At 48.8% G+C, this 27,284-nt stretch overlaps 1 protein-coding gene across 1 annotated transcript in view; it reads left to right on the top strand.

Annotated features, from left to right (window-relative positions):
- The window catches only part of shcbp1 (SHC SH2-domain binding protein 1), a 44,662-nt gene extending 17,601 nt beyond the window's left edge, over nucleotides 1–27,061 (top strand). The window contains exons 2-13 of the mRNA XM_058382236.1: nucleotides 11,287–11,514; nucleotides 11,609–11,724; nucleotides 12,385–12,593; nucleotides 14,073–14,168; nucleotides 14,574–14,804; nucleotides 14,944–15,121; nucleotides 16,144–16,264; nucleotides 20,710–20,841; nucleotides 21,448–21,566; nucleotides 22,985–23,071; nucleotides 23,532–23,640; nucleotides 24,127–27,061. Coding sequence (XP_058238219.1) covers nucleotides 11,287–11,514; nucleotides 11,609–11,724; nucleotides 12,385–12,593; nucleotides 14,073–14,168; nucleotides 14,574–14,804; nucleotides 14,944–15,121; nucleotides 16,144–16,264; nucleotides 20,710–20,841; nucleotides 21,448–21,566; nucleotides 22,985–23,071; nucleotides 23,532–23,640; nucleotides 24,127–24,656 — 2,156 coding nt within the window. The 3' untranslated portion in view covers nucleotides 24,657–27,061. The remainder of the gene's footprint in view (nucleotides 1–11,286; nucleotides 11,515–11,608; nucleotides 11,725–12,384; nucleotides 12,594–14,072; nucleotides 14,169–14,573; nucleotides 14,805–14,943; nucleotides 15,122–16,143; nucleotides 16,265–20,709; nucleotides 20,842–21,447; nucleotides 21,567–22,984; nucleotides 23,072–23,531; nucleotides 23,641–24,126) is intronic.
- Nucleotides 27,062–27,284: the final 223 nt, after the last annotated feature.

Here is a 27,284-nt window from a genome sequence, read left to right as displayed (position 1 = left end):
GGTGTGTGTGTGTGTGAAGGCTGATGGTGGGGTGTGTGTGTGTGTGTGTGAAGGCTGATGGTGGGGTGTGTGTGTGTGTGTGTGTGAAGGCTGATGGTGGGGTGTGTGTGTGTGTGTATGTGTGTGTGAAGACTGGTGGTGGTGTGTGTGTGTGTGTGTGTGTGAAGGCTGATGGTGGTGTGTGTGTGTGTGTGAAGGCTGATGGTGGTGGTGTGTGTGTGTGTGTGTGAAGGCTGATGGTGGTGTGTGTGTGTGTGTGAAGGCTGATGGTGGTGTGTGTGTGTGTGTGTGTGTGTGTGTGTGTGAAGGCTGATGGTGGTGTGTGTGTGTGTGAAGGCTGATGGTGGGGTGTGTGTGTGTGTGTGAAGGCTGATGGTGGGGTGTGTGTGTGTGTGTGTGTGTGAAGGCTGATGGTGGGGTGTGTGTGTGTGTGTGTGTGTGTGTGTGTGTGTGTGAAGGCTGATGGTGGGGTGTGTGTGTGTGTGTGTGTGTGTGTGTGTGTGAAGGCTGATGGTGGTGTGTGTGTGTGTGTGAAGGCTGATGGTGGTGTGTGTGTGTGTGTGAAGGCTGATGGTGGTGTGTGTGTGTGTGTGTGTGTGAAGGCTGATGGTGGTGTGTGTGTGTGTGTGAATGCTGATGGTGGTGTGTGTGAATGCTGATGGTGGTGTGTGTGAATGCTGATGGTGGTGTGTGTGTGTGTGTGTGAAGGCTGATGGTGGTGTGTGTGTGTGTGTGTGTGAATGCTGATGGTGGTGTGTGTGTGTGTGAATGCTGATGGTGGTGTGTGTGTGTGAATGCTGATGGTGGTGTGTGTGTGTGAATGCTGATGGTGGTGTGTGTGTGTGTGTGTGTGTGTGAAGGCTGATGATGGTGTGTGTGTGTGTGAAGGCTGATGGTGTGTGTGTGTGTGTGAAGGCTGATGGTGGTGTGTGTGTGTGTGTGAAGGCTGATGGTGGGGTGTGTGTGTTTGTGTGTGTGAAGGCTGATGGTGGTGTGTGTGTGTGTGAAGGCTGATGGTGGGGTGTGTGTGTGTGTGTGTGTGTGAAGGCTGATGGTGGGGTGTGTGTGTGTGTGTGTGTGTGAAGGCTGATGGTGGGGTGTGTGTGTGTGTGTGTGTGAAGGCTGATGGTGGGGTGTGTGTGTGTGTGTGTGTGAAGGCTGATGGTGGGGTGTGTGTGTGTGTGTGAAGGCTGATGGTGGGGTGTGTGTGTGTGTGTGAATGCTGATGGTGGGGTGTGTGTGTGTGTGTGTGTGTGTGAAGGCTGATGGTGGTGTGTGTGTGTGTGTGTGTGTGAAGGCCGATGGTGGTGTGTGTGTGTGTGTGAAGGCTGATGGTGGTGTGTGTGTGTGTGTGTGTGTGTGAAGGCTGATGGTGGTGTGTGTGTGTGAAGGCTGATGGTGGTGTGTGTGTGTGAAGGCTGATGGTGGTGTGTGTGTGTGAAGGCTGATGGTGGTGTGTGTGTGTGAAGGCTGATGGTGGTGTGTGTGTGTGAAGGCTGATGGTGGTGTGTGTGTGTGAAGGCTGATGGTGGTGTGTGTGTGTGAAGGCTGATGGTGGTGTGTGTGTGTGAAGGCTGATGGTGGTGTGTGTGTGTGAAGGCTGATGGTGGTGTGTGTGTGTGAAGGCTGATGGTGGTGTGTGTGTGTGAAGGCTGATGGTGGTGTGTGTGTGTGAAGGCTGATGGTGGTGTGTGTGTGTGAAGGCTGATGGTGGTGTGTGTGTGTGAAGGCTGATGGTGGTGTGTGTGTGTGAAGGCTGATGGTGGTGTGTGTGTGTGAAGGCTGATGGTGGTGTGTGTGTGTGAAGGCTGATGGTGGTGTGTGTGTGTGAAGGCTGATGGTGGTGTGTGTGTGTGAAGGCTGATGGTGGTGTGTGTGTGTGTGTGTGAAGGCTGATGGTGGTGTGTGTGTGTGAAGGCTGATGGTGGGGTGTGTGTGTGTGTGTGAAGGCTGATGGTGGGGTGTGTGTGTGTGTGTGAAGGCTGATGCTGGGGTGTGTGTGTGTGAAGGCTGATGCTGGGGTGTGTGTGTGTGTGTGTGTGTGAAGGCTGATGGTGGGGTGTGTGTGTGTGTGTGAAGGCTGATGGTGGGGTGTGTGTGTGTGTGTGAAGGCTGATGGTGGTGTGTGTGTGTGTGTGTGAAGGCTGATGGTGGTGTGTGTGTGTGTGTGTGTGAAGGCCGATGGTGGTGTGTGTGTGTGTGTGAAGGCTGATGGTGGTGTGTGTGTGTGTGTGAAGGCTGATGGTGGTGTGTGTGTGTGTGTGTGAAGGCTGATGGTGGTGTGTGTGTGTGTGTGTGTGAAGGCTGATGGTGGTGTGTGTGTGTGAAGGCTGATGGTGGTGTGTGTGTGTGAAGGCTGATGGTGGTGTGTGTGTGTGAAGGCTGATGGTGGTGTGTGTGTGTGAAGGCTGATGGTGTGTGTGTGTGAAGGCTGATGGTGTGTGTGTGTGAAGGCTGATGGTGGTGTGTGTGTGTGTGTGTGAAGGCTGATGGTGGTGTGTGTGTGTGAAGGCTGATGGTGGTGTGTGTGTGTGAAGGCTGATGGTGGTGTGTGTGTGTGTGTGTGAAGGCTGATGGTGGTGTGTGTGTGTGAAGGCTGATGGTGGTGTGTGTGTGTGAATGCTGATGGTGGTGTGTGTGTGTGAAGGCTGATGGTGGTGTGTGTGTGTGTGAAGGCTGATGGTGGTGTGTGTGTGTGAATGCTGATGGTGGTGTGTGTGTGTGAATGCTGATGGTGGTGTGTGTGTGTGAATGCTGATGGTGGTGTGTGTGTGTGAATGCTGATGGTGGTGTGTGTGTGTGAATGCTGATGGTGGTGTGTGTGTGTGAATGCTGATGGTGGTGTGTGTGTGTGAATGCTGATGGTGGTGTGTGTGTGTGTGAATGCTGATGGTGGTGTGTGTGTGTGAATGCTGATGGTGGTGTGTGTGTGTGAATGCTGATGGTGGTGTGTGTGTGTGAATGCTGATGGTGGTGTGTGTGTGTGAATGCTGATGGTGGTGTGTGTGTGTGAATGCTGATGGTGGTGTGTGTGTGTGTGTGTGTGTGTGTGTGTGAAGGCTGATGGTGGTGTGTGTGTGTGTGTGTGTGTGTGTGTGTGTGTGTGTGAAGGCTGATGGTGGTGTGTGTGTGTGTGTGTGAAGGCTGATGGTGGTGTGTGTGTGTGAAGGCTGATGGTGGTGTGTGTGTGTGTGAAGGCTGATGGTGGTGTGTGTGTGTGTGTGTGTGTGTGAAGGCTGATGGTGGTGTGTGTGTGTGAAGGCTGATGGTGGTGTGTGTGTGTGAAGGCTGATGGTGGTGTGTGTGTGTGAAGGCTGATGGTGTGTGTGTGTGAAGGCTGATGGTGTGTGTGTGTGAAGGCTGATGGTGTGTGTGTGTGAAGGCTGATGGTGTGTGTGTGTGAAGGCTGATGGTGGTGTGTGTGTGTGTGTGTGTAGGCTGATGGTGGTGTGTGTGTGTGTGTGTGAAGGCTGATGGTGGTGTGTGTGTGTGAAGGCTGATGGTGGTGTGTGTGTGTGTGTGTGAAGGCTGATGGTGGTGTGTGTGTGTGTGAATGCTGATGGTGGTGTGTGTGTGTGAATGCTGATGGTGGTGTGTGTGTGTGAATGCTGATGGTGGTGTGTGTGTGTGTGTGAATGCTGATGGTGGTGGTGGTGGTGTGTGTGTGTGTGTGTGTGTGTGTGTGAACGCTGATGGTGGTGTGTGTGTGTGTGTGTGTGTGAATGCTGATGGTGGTGTGTGTGTGTGTGTGTGTGTGTGAATGCTGATGGTGGTGTGTGTGTGTGTGTGTGAATGCTGATGGTGGTGTGTGTGTGTGTGTGTGTGAATGCTGATGGTGGTGTGTGTGTGTGAATGCTGATGGTGGTGTGTGTGTGTGAATGCTGATGGTGGTGTGTGTGTGTGTGTGTGTGTGTGTGAAGGCTGATGGTGGTGTGTGTGTGTGTGAAGGCTGATGGTGGTGTGTGTGTGTGTGAAGGCTGATGGTGGTGTGTGTGTGTGTGAAGGCTGATGGTGGTGTGTGTGTGTGTGAAGGCTGATGGTGGTGTGTGTGTGTGAAGGCTGATGGTGGTGTGTGTGTGTGTGTGTGTGAAGGCTGATGGTGGTGTGTGTGTGTGTGTGTGTGAAGGCTGATGGTGGTGTGTGTGTGTGTGTGAAGGCTGATGGTGGTGTGTGTGTGTGTGTGAAGGCTGATGGTGGTGTGTGTGTGTGTGTGTGTGAAGGCTGATGGTGGTGGTGTGTGTGTGTGTGTGAAGGCTGATGGTGGTGGTGTGTGTGTGTGTGAAGGCTGATGGTAGTGTGTGTGTGTGTGTGTGTGTGTGTGAAGGCTGATGGTAGTGTGTGTGTGTGTGTGTGTGTGTGTGTGTGAAGGCTGATGGTGGTGTGTGTGTGTGTGTGTGTGAAGGCTGATGGTGGTGTGTGTGTGTGTGTGTGTGTGAAGGCTGATGGTGGTGTGTGTGTGAAGGCTGATGGTGGTGTGTGTGTGTGTGTGTGTGTGTGAAGGCTGATGGTGGTGTGTGTGTGTGTGTGTGAAGGCTGATGGTGGTGTGTGTGTGTGTGTGTGTGTGTGTGTGAATGCTGATGGTGGTGTGTGTGTGTGAATGCTGATGGTGGTGTGTGTGTGTGAATGCTGATGGTGGTGTGTGTGTGTGTGTGTGAATGCTGATGGTGGTGTGTGTGTGTGTGTGTGTGTGAAGGCTGATGGTGGTGTGTGTGTGTGTGTGTGAAGGCTGGTGGTGTGTGTGTGTGTGTGTGAAGGCTGGTGGTGGTGTGTGTGTGTGTGAAGGCTGATGGTGGTGTGTGTGTGTGTGTGTGTGTGTGAAGGCTGATGGTGGTGTGTGTGTGTGTGTGTGTGAAGGCTGATGGTGGTGTGTGTGTGTGTGTGTGTGTGTGTGTGTGTGTGTGTGTGTGTGTGTGAAGGCTGATGGTGGTGTGTGTGTGTGTGAAGGCTGATGGTGGTGTGTGTGTGTGTGTGTGTGTGTGTGAAGGCTGATGGTGGTGTGTGTGTGTGTGTGTGAAGGCCGATGGTGGTGTGTGTGTGTGTGTGAAGGCTGATGGTGGTGTGTGTGTGTGTGTGTGTGAAGGCTGATGGTGGTGTGTGTGTGTGTGAATGCTGATGGTGGTGTGTGTGTGTGTGAATGCTGATGGTGGTGTGTGTGTGTGTGTGAATGCTGATGGTGGTGTGTGTGTGTGTGAATGCTGATGGTGGTGTGTGTGTGTGTGTGTGTGTGAATGCTGATGGTGGTGTGTGTGTGTGTGAATGCTGATGGTGGTGTGTGTGTGTGTGTGAATGCTGATGGTGGTGTGTGTGTGTGAATGCTGATGGTGGTGTGTGTGTGTGTGTGTGTGTGTGTGTGTGAAGGCTGATGGTGGTGTGTGTGTGTGTGTGTGAAGGCTGATGGTGGTGTGTGTGTGTGTGAAGGCTGATGGTGGTGTGTGTGTGTGTGTGTGAAGGCTGATGGTGGTGTGTGTGTGTGTGAAGGCTGATGGTGGTGTGTGTGTGTGTGAAGGCTGATGGTGGTGGTGTGTGTGTGAAGGCTGATGGTGGTGGTGTGTGTGTGTGTGTGTGTGAAGGCTGATGGTGGGGTGTGTGTGTGTGTGTGTGAAGGCTGATGGTGGGGTGTGTGTGTGTGTGTGAAGGCTGATGGTGGGGTGTGTGTGTGTGTGTGAAGGCTGATGGTGGTGGTGTGTGTGAAGGCTGATGGTGGTGTGTGTGTGTGTGTGTGTGTGAAGGCTGATGGTGGTGTGTGTGTGTGTGTGTGTGTGTGTGTGTGTGAAGGCTGATGGTGGTGTGTGTGTGTGTGTGAAGGCTGATGGTGGTGTGTGTGTGTGTGTGAAGGCTGATGGTGGTGTGTGTGTGTGTGTGAAGGCTGATGGTGGTGTGTGTGTGTGTGTGTGTGAAGGCTGATGGTGGTGTGTGTGTGTGTGTGTGTGTGAAGGCTGATGGTGGTGTGTGTGTGTGTGTGTGTGTGAAGTGGTGTGGGTGTGTGTGTGTGAAGGCTGATGGTGGTGTGTGTGTGTGTGTGTGTGAAGGCTGGTGGTGGTGTGTGTGTGTGTGTGTGTGAAGACTGGTGGTGGTGTGTGTGTGTGTGTGTGTGTGTGTGTGTGTGTGTGAAGGCTGATGGTGGTGTGTGTGTGAAGGCTGATGGTGGTGTGTGTGTGTGTGTGAAGGCTGATGGTGGTGTGTGTGTGTGTGTGAAGGCTGATGGTGGTGTGTGTGTGTGTGTGTGTGTGTGTGAAGGCTGATGGTGGTGGTGTGTGTGTGTGTGTGTGAAGGCTGATGGTGGTGTGTGTGTGTGTGTGTGTGAAGGCTGATGGTGGTGTGTGTGTGTGTGTGAAGGCTGATGGTGGTGTGTGTGTGTGTGAAGGCTGATGGTGGTGGTGTGTGTGTGTGTGTGTGAAGGCTGATGGTGGTGGTGTGTGTGTGTGAAGGCTGATGGTGGTGTGTGTGTGTGTGTGAAGGCTGATGGTGGTGGTGTGTGTGTGTGTGTGTGAATGCTGATGGTGGTGTGTGTGTGTGTGTGAATGCTGATGGTGGTGTGTGTGTGTGTGTGAAGGCTGATGGTGGTGTGTGTGTGTGTGTGTGTGTGTGTGTGTGAAGGCTGATGGTGGTGTGTGTGTGTGTGTGTGTGTGTGTGAAGGCTGATGGTGGTGTGTGTGTGAAGGCTGATGGTGGTGTGTGTGTGTGAAGGCCGATGGTGGTGTGTGTGTGTGTGTGTGTGTGTGTGTGTGTGTGAAGGCCGATGGTGGTGTGTGTGTGTGTGTGTGTGTGAAGGCTGATGGTGGTGTGTGTGTGTGAAGGCTGATGGTGGTGTGTGTGTGTGTGTGTGTGAAGGCTGATGGTGGTGTGTGTGTGTGTGTGTGTGTGTGTGAAGGCTGGTGGTGTGTGTGTGTGTGTGAAGGCTGATGGTGGGGTGTGTGTGTGAAGGCTGATGGTGGTGTGTGTGTGTGTGAAGGCTGATGGTGGTGTGTGTGTGTGTGTGTGTGTGTGTGTGAAGGCTGGTGGTGGTGTGTATGTGTGTGTGTGTGTGTGTGTGTGAAGGCTGGTGGTGGTGTGTGTGTGTGTGTGTGTGTGAAGACTGGTGGTGGTGTGTGTGTGTGTGTGTGTGTGTGAAGACTGGTGGTGGTGTGTGTGTGTGTGTGTGTGTGAAGACTGGTGGTGGTGTGTGTGTGTGTGTGTGAAGGCTGATGGTGGTGTGTGTGTGTGTGTGTGTGTGTGTGTGAAGGCCGATGGTGGTGTGTGTGTGTGTGTGAAGGCTGATGGTGGTGTGTGTGTGTGTGTGTGAAGGCTGATGGTGGTGTGTGTGTGTGTGTGTGTGTGTGTGTGTGTGTGTGTGTGAAGGCTGATGGTGGTGTGTGTGTGTGTGTGAAGGCTGATGGTGGTGTGTGTGTGTGTGTGTGAAGGCTGATGGTGGTGTGTGTGTGTGTGTGAAGGCTGATGGTGGTGTGTGTGTGTGTGTGTGTGTGAAGGCTGATGGTGGTGTGTGTGTGTGAAGGCTGATGGTGGTGTGTGTGTGTGAAGGCTGATGGTGGTGTGTGTGTGTGTGTGAAGGCTGATGGTGGTGTGTGTGTGTGTGTGTGAAGGCTGATGGTGGTGTGTGTGTGTGTGTGTGAAGGCTGATGGTGGTGTGTGTGTGTGTGTGTGTGTGTGAAGGCTGATGGTGGTGTGTGTGTGTGTGTGAATGCTGATGGTGGTGTGTGTGTGTGAATGCTGATGGTGGTGTGTGTGTGTGAATGCTGATGGTGGTGTGTGTGTGTGAATGCTGATGGTGGTGTGTGTGTGTGAATGCTGATGGTGGTGTGTGTGTGTGAATGCTGATGGTGGTGTGTGTGTGTGAATGCTGATGGTGGTGTGTGTGTGTGTGAATGCTGATGGTGGTGTGTGTGTGTGTGTGTGTGAAGGCTGATGGTGGTGTGTGTGTGTGTGTGTGTGAAGGCTGATGGTGGTGTGTGTGTGTGAAGGCTGATGGTGGTGTGTGTGTGTGTGTGTGAAGGCTGATGGTGGTGTGTGTGTGAATGCTGATGGTGGTGTGTGTGTGTGTGTGTGTGTGTGAAGGCTGATGGTGGTGTGTGTGTGTGTGTGTGTGTGTGTGTGTGAAGGCTGATGGTGGTGTGTGTGTGTGTGAAGGCTGATGGTGGTGTGTGTGTGTGTGAAGGCTGATGGTGGTGTGTGTGTGTGTGTGTGTGTGTGTGTGTGTGTGTGTGTGTGAAGGCTGATGGTGGTGTGTGTGTGTGTGTGTGAAGGCTGATGGTGGTGTGTGTGTGTGTGTGTGTGTGTGTGAAGGCTGATGGTGGTGTGTGTGTGTGTGAAGGCTGATGGTGGTGTGTGTGTGTGTGTGTGTGTGTGTGAAGGCTGATGGTGGTGTGTGTGTGAAGGCCGATGGTGGTGTGTGTGTGTGTGTGTGAAGGCTGATGGTGGTGTGTGTGTGTGTGTGAAGGCTGATGGTGGTGTGTGTGTGTGTGAAGGCTGATGGTGGTGTGTGTGTGTGTGAAGGCTGATGGTGGTGTGTGTGTGTGTGAAGGCTGATGGTGGTGTGTGTGTGTGAAGGCTGATGGTGGTGTGTGTGTGTGTGAAGGCTGATGGTGGTGTGTGTGTGTGAAGGCTGGTGGTGTGTGTGTGTGTGTGTGAAGGCTGGTGGTGGTGTGTGTGTGTGTGTGTGTGTGAAGACTGGTGTGTGTGTGTGTGTGAAGGCTGATGGTGGTGTGTGTGTGTGTGTGAAGGCTGATGGTGGTGTGTGTGTGTGTGAAGGCTGATGGTGGTGTGTGTGTGTGTGAAGGCTGATGGTGGTGTGTGTGTGTGTGTGTGTGTGTGTGTGTGTGAAGGCTGATGGTGGTGTGTGTGTGTGTGAAGGCTGATGGTGGTGTGTGTGTGTGTGAAGGCTGATGGTGGTGTGTGTGTGAAGGCTGATGGTGGTGTGTGTGTGTGTGAAGGCTGATGGTGGTGTGTGTGTGTGTGTGTGTGTGAAGACTGGTGTGTGTGTGTGTGTGAAGGCTGATGGTGGTGTGTGTGTGTGTGTGAAGGCTGATGGTGGTGTGTGTGTGTGAAGGCTGATGGTGGTGTGTGTGTGTGTGTGTGTGTGTGTGTGTGTGAAGGCTGATGGTGGTGTGTGTGTGTGTGAAGGCTGATGGTGGTGTGTGTGTGAAGGCTGATGGTGGTGTGTGTGTGTGTGTGAAGGCTGATGGTGGTGTGTGTGTGTGTGTGTGTGTGAAGGCTGATGGTGGTGTGTGTGTGTGAAGGCTGATGGTGGTGTGTGTGTGTGTGTGAAGGCTGATGGTGGTGTGTGTGTGTGTGTGTGTGTGAAGGCTGATGGTGGTGTGTGTGTGTGAAGGCTGATGGTGGTGTGTGTGTGTGTGAAGGCTGATGGTGGTGTGTGTGTGTGTGAAGGCTGATGGTGGTGTGTGTGTGTGTGTGTGTGAAGGCTGATGGTGGTGTGTGTGTGTGTGTGTGTGTGAAGGCTGATGGTGGTGTGTGTGTGTGTGTGTGTGTGAAGGCTGATGGTGGTGTGTGTGTGTGTGTGTGTGTGAAGGCTGATGGTGGTGTGTGTGTGTGTGAAGGCTGATGGTGGTGTGTGTGTGTGTGTGAAGGCTGATGGTGGTGTGTGTGTGTGTGAAGGCTGATGGTGGTGTGTGTGAAGGCTGATGGTGGTGTGTGTGTGTGTGAATGCTGATGGTGGTGTGTGTGTGTGAATGCTGATGGTGGTGTGTGTGTGTGTGTGTGTGTGTGTGAATGCTGATGGTGGTGTGTGTGTGTGTGTGTGTGTGTGTGTGAATGCTGATGGTGGTGTGTGTGTGTGTGTGAATGCTGATGGTGGTGTGTGTGTGTGTGAATGCTGATGGTGGGGTGTGTGTGTGTGTGTGTGTGTGTGAAGGCTGATGGTGGTGTGTGTGTGAAGGCTGATGGTGGTGTGTGTGTGTGTGTGTGTGAAGGCTGATGGTGGTGTGTGTGTGTGTGTGAAGGCTTATGGTGGTGTGTGTGTGTGTGGGAAGGCTGATGGTGGTGTGTGTGTGTGTGTGTGTGTGTGAAGGCTGATGGTGGTGTGTGTGTGTGTGAAGGCTGATGGTGGTGTGTGTGTGTGTGAAGGCTGATGGTGGTGTGTGTGTGTGTGAAGGCTGATGGTGGTGTGTGTGTGTGTGTGTGTGTGTGTGTGAAGGCTGATGGTGGTGTGTGTGTGTGTGTGTGAAGGCTGATGGTGGTGTGTGTGTGTGTGTGTGTGTGTGAAGGCTGATGGTGGTGTGTGTGTGTGAAGGCTGATGGTGGTGTGTGTGTGTGTGTGAAGGCTGATGGTGGTGTGTGTGTGTGTGAAGGCTGATGGTGGTGTGTGTGTGTGTGTGTGTGAAGGCTGATGGTGGTGTGTGTGTGTGAAGGCTGATGGTGGTGTGTGGGTGTGTGTGTGTGAAGGCTGATGGTGGTGTGTGTGTGTGTGTGTGTGAAGGCTGATGGTGGTGTGTGTGTGTGTGTGTGTGAAGGCTGATGGTGGTGTGTGTGTGTGTGAAGGCTGATGGTGGTGTGGGTGTGTGTGTGTGAAGTGATGGTGGTGTGTGGTGTGTGTGTGTGTGTGTGTGTGTGAAGTGGTGTTGATGTAGTGGTGTGTGTGTGTGTGAATGCTGGTGGTGGTGGTGGTGGTGTGTGTGTGTGTGTGTGAAAGCTGATGGTGGTGGTGTGTGTGTGTGTGAATGCTGGTGGTGGTGGTGTGTGTGTGTGTGAAAGCTGATGGTGGTGTTTGTGTGTGAAAGCTGATGGTGGTGTGTGTGTGTGAATGCTGGTGGTGGTGTGTGTGTGTGTGTGAATGCTGGTGGTGGGGGGTGTGTGTGTGAAGGCTGATGGTGGTGTGTGTGTGTGTGAAGGCTGATGGTGGTGTGTGTGTGTGTGTGTGTGTGTGTGTGTGTGTGTGTGAAGGCTGATGGTGGTGTGTGTGTGTGTGAAGGCTGATGGTGGTGTGTGTGTGTGTGTGTGTGAATGCTGGTGGTGGGGGGTGTGTGTGTGTGTGTGTGAATGCTGGTGGTGGGGGGTGTGTGTGTGTGTGTGTGAATGCTGGTGGTGGGGGGTGTGTGTGTGTGAATGCTGGTGGTGGGGGGTGTGTGTGTGTGTGAATGCTGGTGGTGGGGGTGTGTGTGTGTGTGTGTGTGTGTGTGTGTGTGAATGCTGGTGGTGGGGGGTGTGTGTGTGTGAATGCTGGTGGTGGGGGGTGTGTGTGTGTGAATGCTGGTGGTGGGGGGTGTGTCTAAACAGTTGTATTTCTGCTCCACTTCCTGTATTCTTCTCACCTCATCATCTGTGTTGTATTTCAGAGCTGTTTCCTAATGAAGGAGATCCTCATGAAGATGGTGAGGAGGAGGATGAGGATGGTGATGATGAAGATGACGACAGTGGTACAGATCACCTCTCTATCGGTGCTCAGTCCTCCGTCCACCTGCCGCCGGCTGAGCCTCTCGGGGCTGGAGCATTACCTGCACTGTTCCAGACCAACCACCTGGTGTTCTACGAGAGGTTTAAAGCCTATCAGGACTACATGCTCGGTAAGATCAGATCTCTAATCAGAGAGTGTGTGTGTGTGTGTGTGTGTGTGTGTGTGTGTGTGTGTGTGTAACAGGTCTGATGTGTGTGTTGTAGGTGATTGTAAGCCGTCAGAGGTGAAAGACTTCACTGCTGATTATCTGGAGAAGGTGGTGGAGCCTTGTGACTGGAGGGCTCTGTGGCACACTGACGTGTTTGACGTGTTGGTGGAGGTGAGAGACACACAGCACACACATGTAACAGAGGCGTGATGATGAGATCAGGGGGTCAGAGTAAAGTTTCTGTGTCCATCTTCTCATGGTGGAACAGTTTACTCTGTCTCAGGTCATATAACTGATAAACAGGGACTTGTTTAATTCACACAACAGAGCAGCAAGGCACGCCCCACACTGCCCTGCCCCACACTGCCCTGCCCCACACTGCCCTGCCCCTCGATGCCCTGCCCCTCGATGCCCTGCCCCTCGATGCCCTGCCCCTCGATGCCCTGCCCCACACTGCCCTGCCCCTCAATGCCCTGCCCCTCAATGCCCTGCCCCTCAATGCCCTGTCCCTCAATGCCTTGCCCCACACTGCCCTGCCCCACACTGCCCTGCCCCACACTGCCCTGCCCCACACTGCCCTGCCCCTCAATGCCCTGCCCCTCAATGCCCTGCCCCACACTGCCCTGCCCCACACTGCCCTGCCCCACACTGCCCTACCCCTCAATGCCCTGCCCCTCAATGCCCTGCCCCACACTGCCCTGCCCCTCAATGCCCTACTCCACACTGCCCTGCCCCTCACTGCCCCCTAAAACCTGCTTTACTGTTGTGTGATGTGTGTTATATACTTGTGTGTATGTGTACTTTATAGTGTGTGTGTGTGTGTGTGTTCAGGTGTTGGATGTAGACTATAAGGATCTCGGAGCGAAGGTGGAGGTGGTTCTCCCTCTGCAGTGTGAGGCTCGAGGCTGTGAGCTCAGTGAGGACTCCATGAGAACTTTACTGGAAGCCACAATGAACAGAGTTCCTTTGCAGGAGCTCAGCGTGGTGTATGACCCGTCTGGAGACTTCGACCAAACCGCACTTGCTCTGGAACACCTCAGGTTCTCTCTCTCTCTCTCTCTCTCTCTCTCTCTCTCTCTGTCACACTCACTCACACACACACACACACACACCTCAGGTTCTCTCTCTCTGTCTCTGTCTCTCTCTCTCTCTCTCTCTCTCTCTGTCTCTCTCTGTCACACTCACTCACACACACACACACACCTCAGGTTCTCTCTCTCTGTCACACTCACTCTCACACACACACACACACACACACACCTCAGGTTCTCTCTCTCTCTCTGTCACACTCGCACATACACACACACACCTCAGGTTCTCTCTCTCTCTCTCTCTGTCACACTCGCACATAAACACACACACCTCAGGTTCTCTCTCTCTCTCTGTCACACACACACCTCAGGTTCTCTCTGTCTCTCTCTCACACTCACACACACACCTCAGGTTCTCTCTCTGTCTCTCTCTGTCACACTCACTCACACACACACCCCTCAGGTTCTCTCTCTCTCTCTGTCACACACACACCTCAGGTTCTCTCTCTCTCTCTCTCTCTGTCACACTCGCACATAAACACACACACCTCAGGTTCTCTCTGTCTCTCTCTGTCACACTCACTCACACACACACACCTCAGGTTCTCTCTCTCTCTCTGTCACACACACACCTCAGGTTCTCTCTCTCTCTCTGTCTCTCTCTGTCACACTCGCGCACACACACACCTCAGGTTCTCTCTCTCTCTCTGTCACACACACACCTCAGGTTCTCTCTGTCTCTCTCTGTCACACTCGCACACACACCTCAGGTTCTCTCTCTCTCTCTCTGTCTCTCTCTGTCACACTCACTCACACACACACACACACACACCCCTCAGGTTCTCTCTCTCTCTCTGTCACACTCGCGCACACACACACACACACACACCTCAGGTTCTGTCTCTCTCTGTCTCTCTCTGTCACACTCGCGCGCGCACACACACACACACACACACACCTCAGGTTCTGTCTCTCTCTGTCACACTCGCGCGCGCACACACACACACCTCAGGTTCTCTCTCTCTCTGTCTCTCTCTGTCACACTCGCGCACACACCTCAGGTTCTCTCTGTCTCTCTCTGTCACACTCGCGCACACACACACACGCACACCTCAGGTTCTCTCTCTTACACAAGCACACACACACACACAGAGTGTGTCTCCTCAGCCACATCTTTTATTGAATTATCTCCATGTTGCCATGGAAACGACTCCCATTACTCAATAAAGATAAATTTGTCTTTTAATCAGAACAACAAAAAATTAATAAGACAGTTGTCACATTCACACTCGTGTGTGTGTGTGTGTGTGTGTGTGTGTGTGTGAGAGAGAGAAATATACCTGTAAATATAAGGTCCAGTTAAACGCATGTTCTGTGTTAATCACACACATGTTTCAGTATCTGCTGTACTTTTGGGCTGTGTTTCATTACACTCCTGTGCTTCAGAAGGACACTCAGTAGTGCACTCTGTGTCTCGTGTCTCTGTAGGTTTTTCTACAAACACATCTGGAGGAAGTGGGACGAGGAAGATGAGGATGATGAGTTTGATTATTTTGTGCGCTGTGTAGAACCTCGACTCCGACTGTGAGGATGTCTGTCTCTCTCTCTGAGCCCCCCCCCCCCAACTGTCTGTCTTTTATTATCTGTCTTTGTTTGTGTGACACCCTCTCTCTCTCTCTCTCTCTCTCTCTCTCTCTCTCTCTCTCTCTCTCTCTCTCTCTCTCTCTCTCCCCCTCTCTCTCTCTCTCTCTCTCTGGCCAGCAGATGGCAGTGTGCACATGTAAATTCCCTGTTCAACATTGTTCACTTGATTATCTGTTTTTTCTTGGTCTTGGTGTTTTGTTTGTTGTTTCCTTAAGAAGGGTACTAAAGAGAGTGCAGATAGAAGGATGTTAGATGTTCGTTTGTTTCTTAGATCCTTACTTACAGTTTTCATCCTCCCTGTGTTTCTGCTGGTGCCCATGTTCACTAAGTGTGTCTGTGTTGCAGATATTATGACATGCTGGAGGATCGTGTCCCTGCTGGTCTGGTGGAGGAGTACCACACACTCCTGCAGCGCTGTACACACACCTTTAAGGAGTTCTCCAGCCTGAGGAATGTCCTGAGTAGTGACTCGGACTCGGAGCTGGACAATGTGTCCATGGTGGAGGGACTGCGCATGTACGAGCAAATGGAGATGCTCAAACGCAGACTGCGCATCATCGAGAACCCACTGCTCAGGTGTGTGTGTGTGTGTGTGTGTGTGTGTGTGTTCATAGTTCATGGGTCAGTGTGTGAGCATTAATTACTAAACAGTCAGTGTCTGATAACTTATAAACACTGTTATTTTAGTGCTGTCATAGTGTGTGTGTGTGTGCAGGTATGTGCTGGGTTACAGGATGAACTGTGGTCAGCAGTCGTGTTGTCCTAAAGGTGAGCGTCCAGGTGGAGGCCGTGTGGTCCATGTGGTCTCCTCCTCCACCAGCGTTCAGTCTCTCCACAGCCTGATGATGGATAAGCTTCTCCCCCTGTACTCAGGGAAAGAGTTCGAGCTGCAGGTACGAAGCCTGAGACACCTTTAACCCCGTCACCTGTCTGTCTGTCTGTAGAAGCTGACTTGAGCCCCTCCTTCTCCACAGTGCTCTGTCTCTGATTGGTTGTTTTTGTGTCCTTCAGTGTGGTCACTGGTGTTGCTTTCAGTTTCACACAGGACTTTTATTTATTTATTTTTCACCTTCGCTCACCTGTTTCCCTCCAGGTGCACCAGTGTCCAGTGTAGCTGATTGTCTCTAAACACTCTGTTCCTCCATCTTCACCTCCATGTTTCACCTGTCTGTCTGTGCACCTGTCTGTCTGTGCATATGTTTTTAGTATTTAGCAGTCCATCTGTCCATCTGTATAGTCAGATGGGTAAGCAGACTGGTTTTCTAGCATGTAGTTGTTTTGTCTCTCTCTCTCTGTCTAGATGTCTGTCTGGCTGTCTGTTTTTTAGCTGTCTGTCTCTCCAATTGTCAATCAGAGCACCATTATTATCATGTTTTCTTCCTCTCTCTTGTCTGATTTTCTCTGTTATTCTCTCTAACTTCAGTAGTGAAGGAGTGCACAACTCCTTCACACAGTGTGTGTGTGTGTGTGTGTGTGTGTGTGTGTGTGTGTGTGTGTGTGTGTGTGCGCGCAGTGGGGTTTGTTAAAATCTGTTTCAAACTTCAGCTGCTGTTTGATCCTCCTTGTTCTGTTTTATTCCTGTAGGGGGTGTGGGTGTGTGTGTGTGTGTGGGTGTGTGTGTGTGTGTGTGTGCGTGTCCATCAGACTGATTTCATTGATTCCATTTTTTATTATCTCACTCGGTCTGTGTGCTGGATCGCTCTGTCTCACTGCCCATGTGTCCTTCTTTTACTCCATGTCCTGTGTAAACTTTAGTTCTAATTTATTTTCTGTTGTCAGATTTAGATGATTTCACTCAGTGATGTCACTTCCTGTTATGGTTGTGATGTCACTGTGTGGTCTTTGTGGTGTGTGTGTGTGTGTGTGTGTGTGAGTGAGTGTGTGGTGTAATCTGACGGTGTTGGTAAATCCTCAGTTCCACAGTGACCCGGTGGCAGCGGTGATGGCGTGTTATGAAGGAGACGTGACCATCGTGTGTCCTGGTCATTACATCATCACCAACGCCATCAGCATCGCCGACTCCATCCAGCTGGAGGGTAAACACACACACTGCACTGTATTATTATTATTATTATTATTATTATTATTGTTCTCAAAATTCACACCAGTGTTACACATCAGTACCATGAGAAATCATGTAGTAATTTAGTATTTACTATTCATCCACACACTGCTGCTTGTTCCTGAGCTCAGTGTAGTGTGTGTGTGTGTGTGTGTGTGTGTGTGTGTGACTGGAGCGGAGTGTAAATCAGGTGTTTTTACACTGTTGGTGGTTTATGTGACGTTTGTGAGTGTAATTGTCCAGAAGCTGTTTCATTTTCTCTGCTTTACCACTCATCAAACCCTCTGAGAAGAACAGCTCCGCTTTATCACCTCTTTCTAAAAGTGTTAGAATTCAGTGCTCTGCATAACTGTAAATCTCTCCCTGTGTCGGGATAGGGGCTTTAAACGTGTGTGTGTGTGTGTGTGTGTGTGTGAGCAGAGATAATGATGAGAGAAAAGCTGAGCTGATCTCTCTCTCTCTCCCCCCGCCCCGCGCAGTCAGTAGATTCAGTAGTCAGTTAGTACTGACTAGAGTTCAGTAGTTAGTGGCGAGTCGGTACCTCACTCAGAGTCAGTTTCTGAAGGTTATCTGTGGTTCTGAGGAATATGATCTGAGGAAGCTTTCATGTTCTGCTATAGACAAGGAATGTCAGAAGCATCCTCACCAGAGTTCAGCTGTAAGTCCAGAAGTCCTTCTGTGTCCATGATGCAGACTCCGATCCCTCAGTACTCTGAAAAGGAAACGATAAGAAAACTGTGTGTCAGTGAGCAGTGTGCCTATAGGTGGTGCTAATGTTCCATCATCAGTCTACCATGACATTTACAGTTTCTCTCAAAAGTGAGTACACCCCTGACATTTTTGTAAATATTTTATGATATCTTTTCATGTGACAACACTGAAGAAATGCCCCTCTGCTCCAATGTACAGTAGTGAGTGTCCAGCCTGTATAACAGTGTAAATTTACTGTCCCCTCAAAATAACTCAACACACAGACATTAATGTCTAAACCGTTGGCAACAAAAGTGACTCCACCCCTAAGTGGAAATGTCCAAATTGGGCCCAAAGTGTCAATATTTTGTGTGGCCACCATTATTTTCCTGCACTGCCTTAACCCTCTTGGGCATGGAGTTCACCAGAGCTTCACAGTAGAGCTGGGCGATAGCCATAAAATCGAATCTCCGATTTTTTAAAAAACAAAATTCGATTTTAAATCGATTATTTTTCTTTAAAAAAGTTTAATAAAACACTAGAGACTATAGAATAGATTTTTTTAATTTGAGCAAAAACACTATAACTAAACATATGAACTGCTAATTTGGACTAAAAGTGCAAAATTACTTTCGCTAACAAGTTTTGTTATTTTAGAAAAACAATAATCAATACAAAATAAAAACCTTTTTTGGGGATTTATGAAATGCAAACTGTCACCAGTCTTTACAAGTTCTAATTATTCTAATTATACCCCACACACGCTTGACACCATCTGAACCAAATAAGTTTATCCTGGTCTCATCGGACCACAGGACATGGTTCCAGTATTCCATGTCGTTAGTCTGCTTGTCTTCAGTAAACTGTATGCAGGCTTTCTTGTGCATCATCTTTAGTAGAGGCTTCCTTCTGGGACGACAGCCATGCAGACCAATTTGATGCAGTGTGTGGCGTATGGTCTGAGCACTGACGGGCTGACCCCCCCACCCCTCTGACGGGCTGACCCCCCCACCCCTCTGACGGGCTGACCCCCCCACCCCTCTGACCGGCTGACCCCCCACCCCTTCAACCTCTGCAGCAATGCTGGCAGCACTCATACGTCTATTTCCCAAAGACGACCTCCGGATATGACACTGAGCACATACACTCAACTTCTTTGGTGGACCATGGTGAGGCCTGTTCTGAGTGGAACCTGTCCTGTAAAACCGCTGTATGGTCTTGCCCACCGTGCTGCAGCTCAGTTTCAGGGTCTTGGCAATCTTCTTACAGCCTAGGCCATCTTTATGTAGAGCAACAATTCTTTATTTCAGATCCTCAGAGAGTTCTTTGCCATGAGGTGCCATGTTGAACTTCCAGTGACCAGTATGAGAGAGTGTGAGAGCAATAACACCAAATTTAACACACCTGCTCCCCATTCACACCTGAGACCTTGTAACACTAACGAGTCACATGACACCGGGGAGGGGAAATGGCTAATTGGGCCCAATTTGGACATTTCCACTTTAGGTTTAGACATTAATGTCTGTGTGTTGAGTTATTTTGAGGGGACAGTAAATTTACACTGTTATACAGGCTGGACACTCACTACTGTACATTGGAGCAGAGGGGCATTTCTTCAGTGTTGTCCCATGAAAAGATATAATAAAATATTTACAAAAATGTCAGGGGTGTACTCACTTTTGTGAGATACTGTATTTGGACACTACTTGATGATGATGATGATGTGGATGTGATGAAACAGGGTCTGATAGTTACAGTGATGATGTAGTAGATGGTTTATTTGGAATGATATTTGATAGGATTTCCTGTTTCCAGAAATTCCCAAGGATTAAATGTGGATATGAGAGATTTGATGCATTTAAATAATACAGACATGTACATGGTGTTTTTAAATCTGTGTAAGTGACGGTTGTGTGACGGAATAAATGAGGAAATGAGCCGGTTTTGTGCAAACACTCGACTTGTGCAGCTCGATAAGACCAATCAGGGTGTGTGTGTGTGTGTGTGTGTGTGTGTGTGTGTGTGTGTGTGTGTGTGTGTGTGTGTGTGTGTGTGTGTGTGTGTGTGTGTGTAAGCAGAGATAACGATGAGAGAAAAGCTGAGCTGCTGCAGGCTTCACACTGACTGCAGAAGAGCAACTCAATTAAACCACTGCCTCGTTAGCATATCACCTCTCTCTCACTCCCTCTCTCCTTTTCTCACTCCTTCTTTTGTTCCTTCTCTCTCTCTTTCACTCCCTCTCTCCTTTTCTCACTCCCTCTTTTGTTCCTTCTCTCTCCCCCCTGCAGTGAGTAGATTCAGTAGTCAGTTAGTAGTGACTGGAGTTCAGTAGTTAGTGGAGAGTCAGTACCTCACTCAGATGCTTGATCAGAAAGTAGCTGAAATTCTGATGCACTGATGGAAATTTCTGAAGGTTATGTGTGGTTCTGAGGAATATGATCTGAGGTAGCTTTCATGTTCTGCTATAGACAAGGAACATCAGAAGCATCCTCACCAGAGTTCAGCTGTAAGTCCAGAACTTCTGTGTCCATGATGCAGATGAGTAACAGTAACTTTACACAGTGTCCAGTGAAGAACACCAACAATAAACATATACTGGCATGTGTTCGTGAGAGAAATATCTTGCTGCTATCTCGCACGTCCTCTGTACCCTGATCCCTAAGTGCTCTGGCCCCTCAGTACCCTGATCCCTAAGTGCTCTGGCCCCTCAGTACCCTGATCCCTAAGTGCTCTGGCCCCTCAGTACCCTGATCCCTCAGTACTCTGGCCCCTCAGTACCCTGATCCCTAAGTGCTCTGGCCCCTCAGTACCCTGATCCCTCAGTGCTCTGGCCCCTCAGTACCCTGATCCCTCAGTGCTCTGGCCCCTCAGTACCCTGATCCCTCAGTGCTCTGGCCCCTCAGTACCCTGATCCCTAAGTGCTCTGGCCCCTCAGTACCCTGATCCCTCAGTGCTCTGCCCCCTCAGTACCCTGATCCCTCAGTGCTCTGGCCCCTCAGTACCCTGATCCTTCAGTACTCTGGCCCCTCAGTACCCTGCTCCTTCAGTACTCTGGCCCCTCTGTATTCTGATCCTTCAGTACTCTGGCCCCTCTGTACTCTGATCCTTCAGTACTCTGTACTCTAATCCTTTACAGTACTTTAATCCCTCAGTACTCTGATCCTTAGTACTCAGTACTCTGACCCCTCAGTACAGATTTGATGACATTGACAGAAAATCTTCACTGTAACTTAAAGAACATTGAATAGAAAGTGACGGAATTGCAAAGCCCTGTTCATGAAAGTGAAGAGTAATGACTTTCTGTAACGTGGGTTCTGAACCCGAGCGCGTTCTCACCAGACTGAAGCCCCACACTGAGGAGGAGAACACAGCAGGGTTCTGTTTAAATTCACTAAAGACATGAAAGAACATTTCCTCATGACTAATGTGTACTTTTCATTAATAATGCACTCTGATGTTTAATAAGTGCTACAGGCTGCACTGATCTAACTTTATTCAAACTTTTACACTTAAACAGGAAGTCTTTACTGACTTGCAGGAAGTGCTCATTATCACGACTCTAACGAGCAGAAACTGATTAATCAATCCTGCTGTCTGACTCCAGAGTTTCACTCAGACCAAAACACAAAAATATCCAAATAACCAGAAATGAAATGCTCTTAATGCTGTGTGTGTGTGTGTGTGTGTGTGTGTGTGTGTGTGTGTGTGTGTGTGTGTGTGTGTGTGTAGGTTATGGTTTGCCTGATGAGATCATTATAGAGAAGAGGAATAAAGGAGACACGTTTGTGGAGTCGATCGGTGTTGAGGTGAAGATCTCCAACCTGAAGTTTATTCAGCATGACGCCATCGAGGGAATTCTCTGTGAGTTTATGATGAAATTCTGTACTGTGCAAAAGTATTTAACACTTTTTTTTAACACACAAAAGTATTTACCCCCCCCCCCCCCCCCACACACACACACACACCTTCACCCCTCCACACTGTTCAGTAGTTACAGTCTGGACTGAAATGAACATGCAACTGTTGCAGATTTATTTTTATATAAAACCTTATACATTTTTTCCCCCTGACATAAAATCATAAAAAGTACCATGGAGCTGTCAGAACGAGTCCCTCAAAAAGTTCTGAAACCGTTTTAATCAGGGTTTAGTTATTGCAATGACACTTTGGAGCTCCTGCAGAGGAACATTAACTCTTGGTGAAGACTGCACATCACCCTGAGAACATCCTCTACACTGAAGCACACTGGTGGAGCATCATGTTCAGAGTTCCCTTGTCCTTGTGGTGTATGTTTTTGTGTGGATTCATGACATAAAATCCATTTCAGTTCCTGGCTGTAACATTACACACTGCTAAACATTACACACACACACTACTGCACACTACAGCATTTATTATACACTGTGTTTCTTTATCTCTGTGTGTGTGTGTGTGTGTGTGTGTGTGTGCGCACGTGTGTTTGTGTAGGTGTGAGACAGGGGAAGCTGGAGATGGAGAACTGTGTGTTACAGTGTGAAACAACAGGCGTGATTGTCCGCACATCTGCTCAGCTCATCATGAAGATGTGTGACCTTTATGGCTCCAAGGTGTGTGTATGTACACTATATTGCCAAAAGTATTCGCTCACCCATCCAAATAATCAGAATCAGGTGTTCCAATCACTTCCATGGCCACAGGTGTATAAAATCAAGCACCTAGGCATGCAGACTGTTTTTACAAACATTTGTGAAAGAATGGGTCGCTCTCAGGAGCTCAGTGAATTCCAGCGTGGAACTGTGATAGGATGCCACCTGTGCAACAAATCCAGTCGTGAAATTTCCTCGCTCCTAAATATTCCACAGTCAACTGTCAGCTGTATTATAAGAATGTGGAAGTGTTTGGGAACGACAGCAACTCAGCCACGAAGTGGTAGGCCACGTAAACTGACGGAGCGGGGTCAGCGGATGCTGAGGCGCATAGTGCGAAGAGGTCGCCAACTTTCTGCAGAGTCAATCGCTACAGACCTCCAAACTTCATGTGGCCTTCAGATGAGCTCAAGAACAGTGCGCAGAGAGCTTCATGGAATGGGTTTCCATGGCCGAGCAGCTGCATCCAAGCCATACATCACCAAGTGCAATGCAAAGCGTCGGATGCAGTGGTGTAAAGCACGCCGCCACTGGACTCTAGAGCAGTGGAGACGCGTTCTCTGGAGTGACGAATCGCGCTTCTCCATCTGGCAATCTGATGGACGAGTCTGGGTTTGGCGGTTGCCAGGAGAACGGTACTTGTCTGACTGCATTGTGCCAAGTGTAAAGTTTGGTGGAGGGGGGATTATGGTGTGGGGTTGTTTTTCAGGAGCTGGGCTTGGCCCCTTAGTTCCAGTGAAAGGAACTCTGAATGCTTCAGCATACCAAGACATTTTGGACAATTCCATGCTCCCAACTTTGTGGGAACAGTTTGGAGCTGGCCCCTTCCTCTTCCAACATGACTGTGCACCAGTGACCAAAGCAAGGTCCATAAAGACATGGATGACAGAGTCTGGTGTGGAGGAACTTGACTGGCCTGCACAGAGTCCTGACCTCAACCCGATAGAACACCTTTGGGATGAATTAGAGCGGAGACTGAGAGCCAGGCCTTCTTGTCCAACATCAGTGTGTGACCTCACAAATGCGCTTCTGGAAGAATGGTCAAAAATTCCCATAAACACACTCCTAAACCTTGTGGACAGCCTTCCCAGAAGAGTTGAAGCTGTTATAGCTGCAAAGGGTGGACCGACGTCATATTGAACCCTATGGATTAGGAATGGGATGTCACTTAAGTTCATATGAGAGTCAAGACAGGTGAGAGAATATAGTGGCTTTTGGCAATATAGTGTATACATGTGTGTGTGTGTGTGTGTGTGTGTGTGTGTAGTTGTGTGTGTGAAATCTTCTCCACTGTTTTAGCTATGAGTGTGGAGATGTTGCATCATTAAGTGTGTGTGTGTGTGTGTGTGTGTGTGTGTGTGTGTGATGTGTGTTTGTAGGGAGCCGGTGTAGAGATATACCCTGGGAGTGTGTGCAGTTTGGTGGGAAACGGTATCCATCACTGTAAGGAGGGAGTTCTGATTAAGGTGAGGGGGCGGAGTTTTACCTGCTCTAAGCTAAAGCAAATCCGCTTGTTTGTGTGAGATGTGTGACATGCTGCTTTAATTATCTCTCTCACACACACACACACACACACACACACACACACACAGTCAGTGCAGACACTTCAATAAAGTTTAGGGAGGGTGCATTGCAGTGTTCTGATTGGATGACAGGAGTACAGTAAAGGATGGGGCGGGGTTAGAAATAACTCTCTATCTATGAATAAATAATAAAATCTGAATATATATTACGATTTTAAACACAGTTTTGGTGGCTCATATCATGGAGCTGTTTCTATATGTACTGTGGGAGGGGCTAATAAACACGTTTAAATGTGTTAGACTAAATGTTAATCCGATCCTCTTAATAATAGTCGTTTTAGTGATTAACTCAAGACAGACACTGGTTTATTGTACCTGTGTGTGTGTGTGTGTGTGTGTGTAGGATTTTGCAGATGAATTGGATGTTCCTCCTCAGATCACGATGGTGAATAATGTGATCCACAATAACGCAGGTTACGGAGTAATACTAGTGAAACCTGAAGACCGCACAGGTAACACACACACACACTCTCTCTCTCTCTCTCTCACACACACACACACACACACACACACACACTCGGTCTCAGTGTGTGATTTATAAGCTGAAAGATGAGGCTGTGGTTTTCATGTCATTAATCTCCCTCTTTCTTCTCTAATCACACATTCGACTCACAGCAGCGTTTTAATTAGACTCGTTAACTCTAAACACAGTTACACACACAACAGGACCCGGGGTGGGGGGGGTCGGGGGGCTGGCGATGGCGGAGACCAGAGCCAGTTTATATTTAACACTCTGACATTTTGTGGGACGTTAATTTTGTTTACTTTATGGATCTTAAATAATGTATGGACTGAATAAATATAAATATTAGATATTCATGCTACATGGTGTGTGTTTTAATGTTTCTGAAATTATAATTAAATTTATAAGCATGTTTTAATAATTAATAAGCTAGCACTGGAATTAAAAAGATAATTAAAAAAATAATTCTTTGTAGTTGCTGCAGAAGCTGAAAAGGAGGAGGAGCAATCAGGAGGTGGGGCCACAACATCAGAAGGTGGAGTCACACAGGCAGAAGGCAGGGCCACAACACAAGAGCATGGAAACACACAATCAGGAGGTGGGGCCACAGTGGAAAAGGGCAGATTCATACAGTCAGAAGGTGGGGCCACAGTGGAAGAGGATGGAGTTGTACAATCAGAAGGCGGGGCTATGGAAACAGAAGATGTGGTTACATTGACATCAGAGGTGGGGTCAGCACATGAAGCTCCTCCCTCGGAGGAAGAACAGCCATGTGAAGTTCAGCACAACGCCGTTCCTCCTGAATTCACCACAGGAAATGATGTCATCACACGTGAGCTCCTGGCCACTTCGGTGACGAAGCGTCGCCCTCAGAAGAGTCGTGTGCAGGACGTAGGAGCCATGAGAGCCGACGAGAACCTGCTGAGCCGGGAGATGTTCGTCTCCATCGAGGGGAATCAGTTCCGGCGTAACGGCATGGGCAGCTTCGGGACCTTCCTGTACTGAGACTACGGCGTGTGCTCGGGGACAAACTCCGCCCACGCACCCTGCGTACCCTCCCACAAACTCTTCCTGAAGTCCATCTGTATCTCTTCAGGCTTTTATTCATTCTCAGATGGAGCTAACTGTTAGCGAGTCAACCATTTAGCATTTAGCACTTTAACTCCATGATGAATTTAAACAGAGCTGAGACTCTCGTGGAATTTTATTAGAGTTTTATTTTCTACATAGGACAGTAAGGAGAGGTCACTAAAGTTTAACTGGAGTGGTCAAAGTTTCACATCGAGTTTGGTGACAGGAAGGTGATGAGATGGGTGATGATCTCTGGGTGCTGATGGGTGTAATAGTTGTGATGTGTTTTGGGGATGTGTTGTGGTCATACTGTTGTTGTTTTGTTGGTGTGTGGTGGTGGTGTTTTGTTGGTGTGTGTGTGGTGGTGGTGTTTTGTTGGTGTGTGTGGTGGTGGTGTTGGTGTGTGTTGTTGTTTTGTTGGTGTGTGTGTGGTGGTGTTTCGTTGTTGGTGTGTGTTGTGGTGGTGTTGTGATGTGTTGTGGACATACTGTTGTTTTGTTGTTGTGGTGGTGTTGTTGTTTTGTTGTTGGTGTGTGTGTGTGCATGTTGTTGGTGTGTGTGTGTGTTGTGGTGTGTGTGTGCGCATGTTGTTGTTTTGTTGTTGGTGTGTGTGCGCGTTTTGTTGTTGGGGTGTGTGTGTGTGTGTGTGTGTGTGGTGTTGTTGTTTTGTTGTTGGTGTGTGTGGTGTTTTGTTGGTGTGTGTGTGTGGTGTTGTTGGTGTGTGTATGTGGTGGTGTTGTTTTGTTGGTGTGTGTGTGGTGGTGTTGTTTTGTTGTTTGTGTGTGTGTGTGGTGTTTTGTTGTGGTGGTGGTGTGTGGTTTTGTTGTTGAAGTGTGTGTGTGTGTTGTGGTGTTGTGGTATAGGTCAGTGAGCAGGTGGAGGTTTGGGAATGAGGGGTGTTGAGTTTCTTGGCTTTGTGCTTCACCTTGTATGAGACACGTCTCTGTTTAATTCCTGTTGATTAATTTGCAGTGGATTAAAAGGTTGGCTAAAACCTCATTATGCCTGGAGCTCGTTGATTAATTATAACTTTCAGCGTGACGCCGCCAACAAAGAGAGAACTCCCTCAAGTCTGACCTGCATTAACCCCCATCACTTTCAGCAGCCCAGGCCATTATCACTGCAGGGGAGGGGTGTGTGTGTGTGTGTGTGTGTGTGTGTGTGTGATTAATTCAGTCTACATGAGGAGGTTAAATAACAACATAACGTTTTATTGCATGAGCGTTGAGGAGGGTGAGGAAGGTGGCTCTTCATTTGTTCTCCTGGTGTAGTCGAGACGCTGCAATGGAAATAAAATACTCTTTATTTCATTATTAAAATATTCTGATGGAGGAACGGAAATATTTACAATAAGGAAAGTTTAAATCGAACCTGAGATTTCGCTGAATGTAAATAAAAATTCTGTTGTTTTGTGTTTAATGTTAAATCTCAGTAACGTGTTCAGTTTGGAGATGAAACTCCAAATTTCTGAGTTTTTAATTTATTTCTAAAAATGAATCTTTCACTTGCTCATTTTCTGCATTTTAATACCAACTATTTCTACTCTTACACTTTTAATCTAATGCTATTACACCAACAAGCCCCACCCCCTTCTACAGTGAATGATGGGAAGGCTAGTGCTAGAGTTCCTGTTAGCAATAAGTGTTAGCGCGATCTGTTAGCGCGATCTGTTAGAGAGATCTGTTAGCATGAACTCTGAATGAGGACACTCCTGTCACGCAGCAGTAGTTTGGGATGGAGCTCATTTTATCTCTTCATTTCCCGAGTCAATTAGAAACGCTTTGGTGTAGTTCATTAAAAGAGCGCCGCGTCCTCGTCTGAAGGTCTGAGCCACTCGTTTAAGATTCATCACCACTTTGTGTCTTCATTTTTCAGCTAATTAGCACTGACAGGATTAACACACCGTCTGCTGACATTTTACACTTTCTTCATCAGAATCAGAAACTCGACTCGGAGCGTCCTCGAGTCCAGAGAACATCAGAAGAGTGAGTGTGATGGAAAGCAGGAAGGTGTTTTAGCTGGAAGTCCAGGTGTGAGTGTGTGATGGTCCTGATGTGAGGAAGTGACACGTTTCTGTCATTTAACCAAGGAACATTTCAGGCTATGAAGCAGTTTACGATAAAGACACTGAAACACTTTATATTTAAATAAAAGCTTTTAATAAATTTCTGCAGTTTTCACTTTCAGCTTATTTTCAGAGTGAATTTTTTTCCACAATAACTAATAATAATGAACTACTTTACATAAATTTATATAAACAGTTTAGATTATTTTCTGATGTTTGTTATTTTTTGATGGTGAAGTTTAAAGTTGAATAAAAATGCCTGCTTTAACACAGACCTAAGGCTCAGAGTTTTATTTCCAGTAAAGGATGGGGGGGGGGTGACTTATAGTATGTTATCTTTAGTATCAAACAAGCAAAAAAATTCAAACTTTCAGTGGAGGGTTTAGTCCTGACCGGAAGATTTCACAAGCATCGTTTATTAACTATGAAGCCATGAGTGGATCATCGGGCGAGCGGATCATCAGATGAGAGGATCATCGGGCGAGCGGATCATCAGA

Source organism: Hemibagrus wyckioides, linkage group LG27, assembly GCF_019097595.1.
Source record: "Hemibagrus wyckioides isolate EC202008001 linkage group LG27, SWU_Hwy_1.0, whole genome shotgun sequence".
NCBI classification, from domain to species: domain Eukaryota; kingdom Metazoa; phylum Chordata; class Actinopteri; order Siluriformes; family Bagridae; genus Hemibagrus; species Hemibagrus wyckioides.
This window is presented reverse-complemented; position numbering and strand designations above follow the sequence as displayed.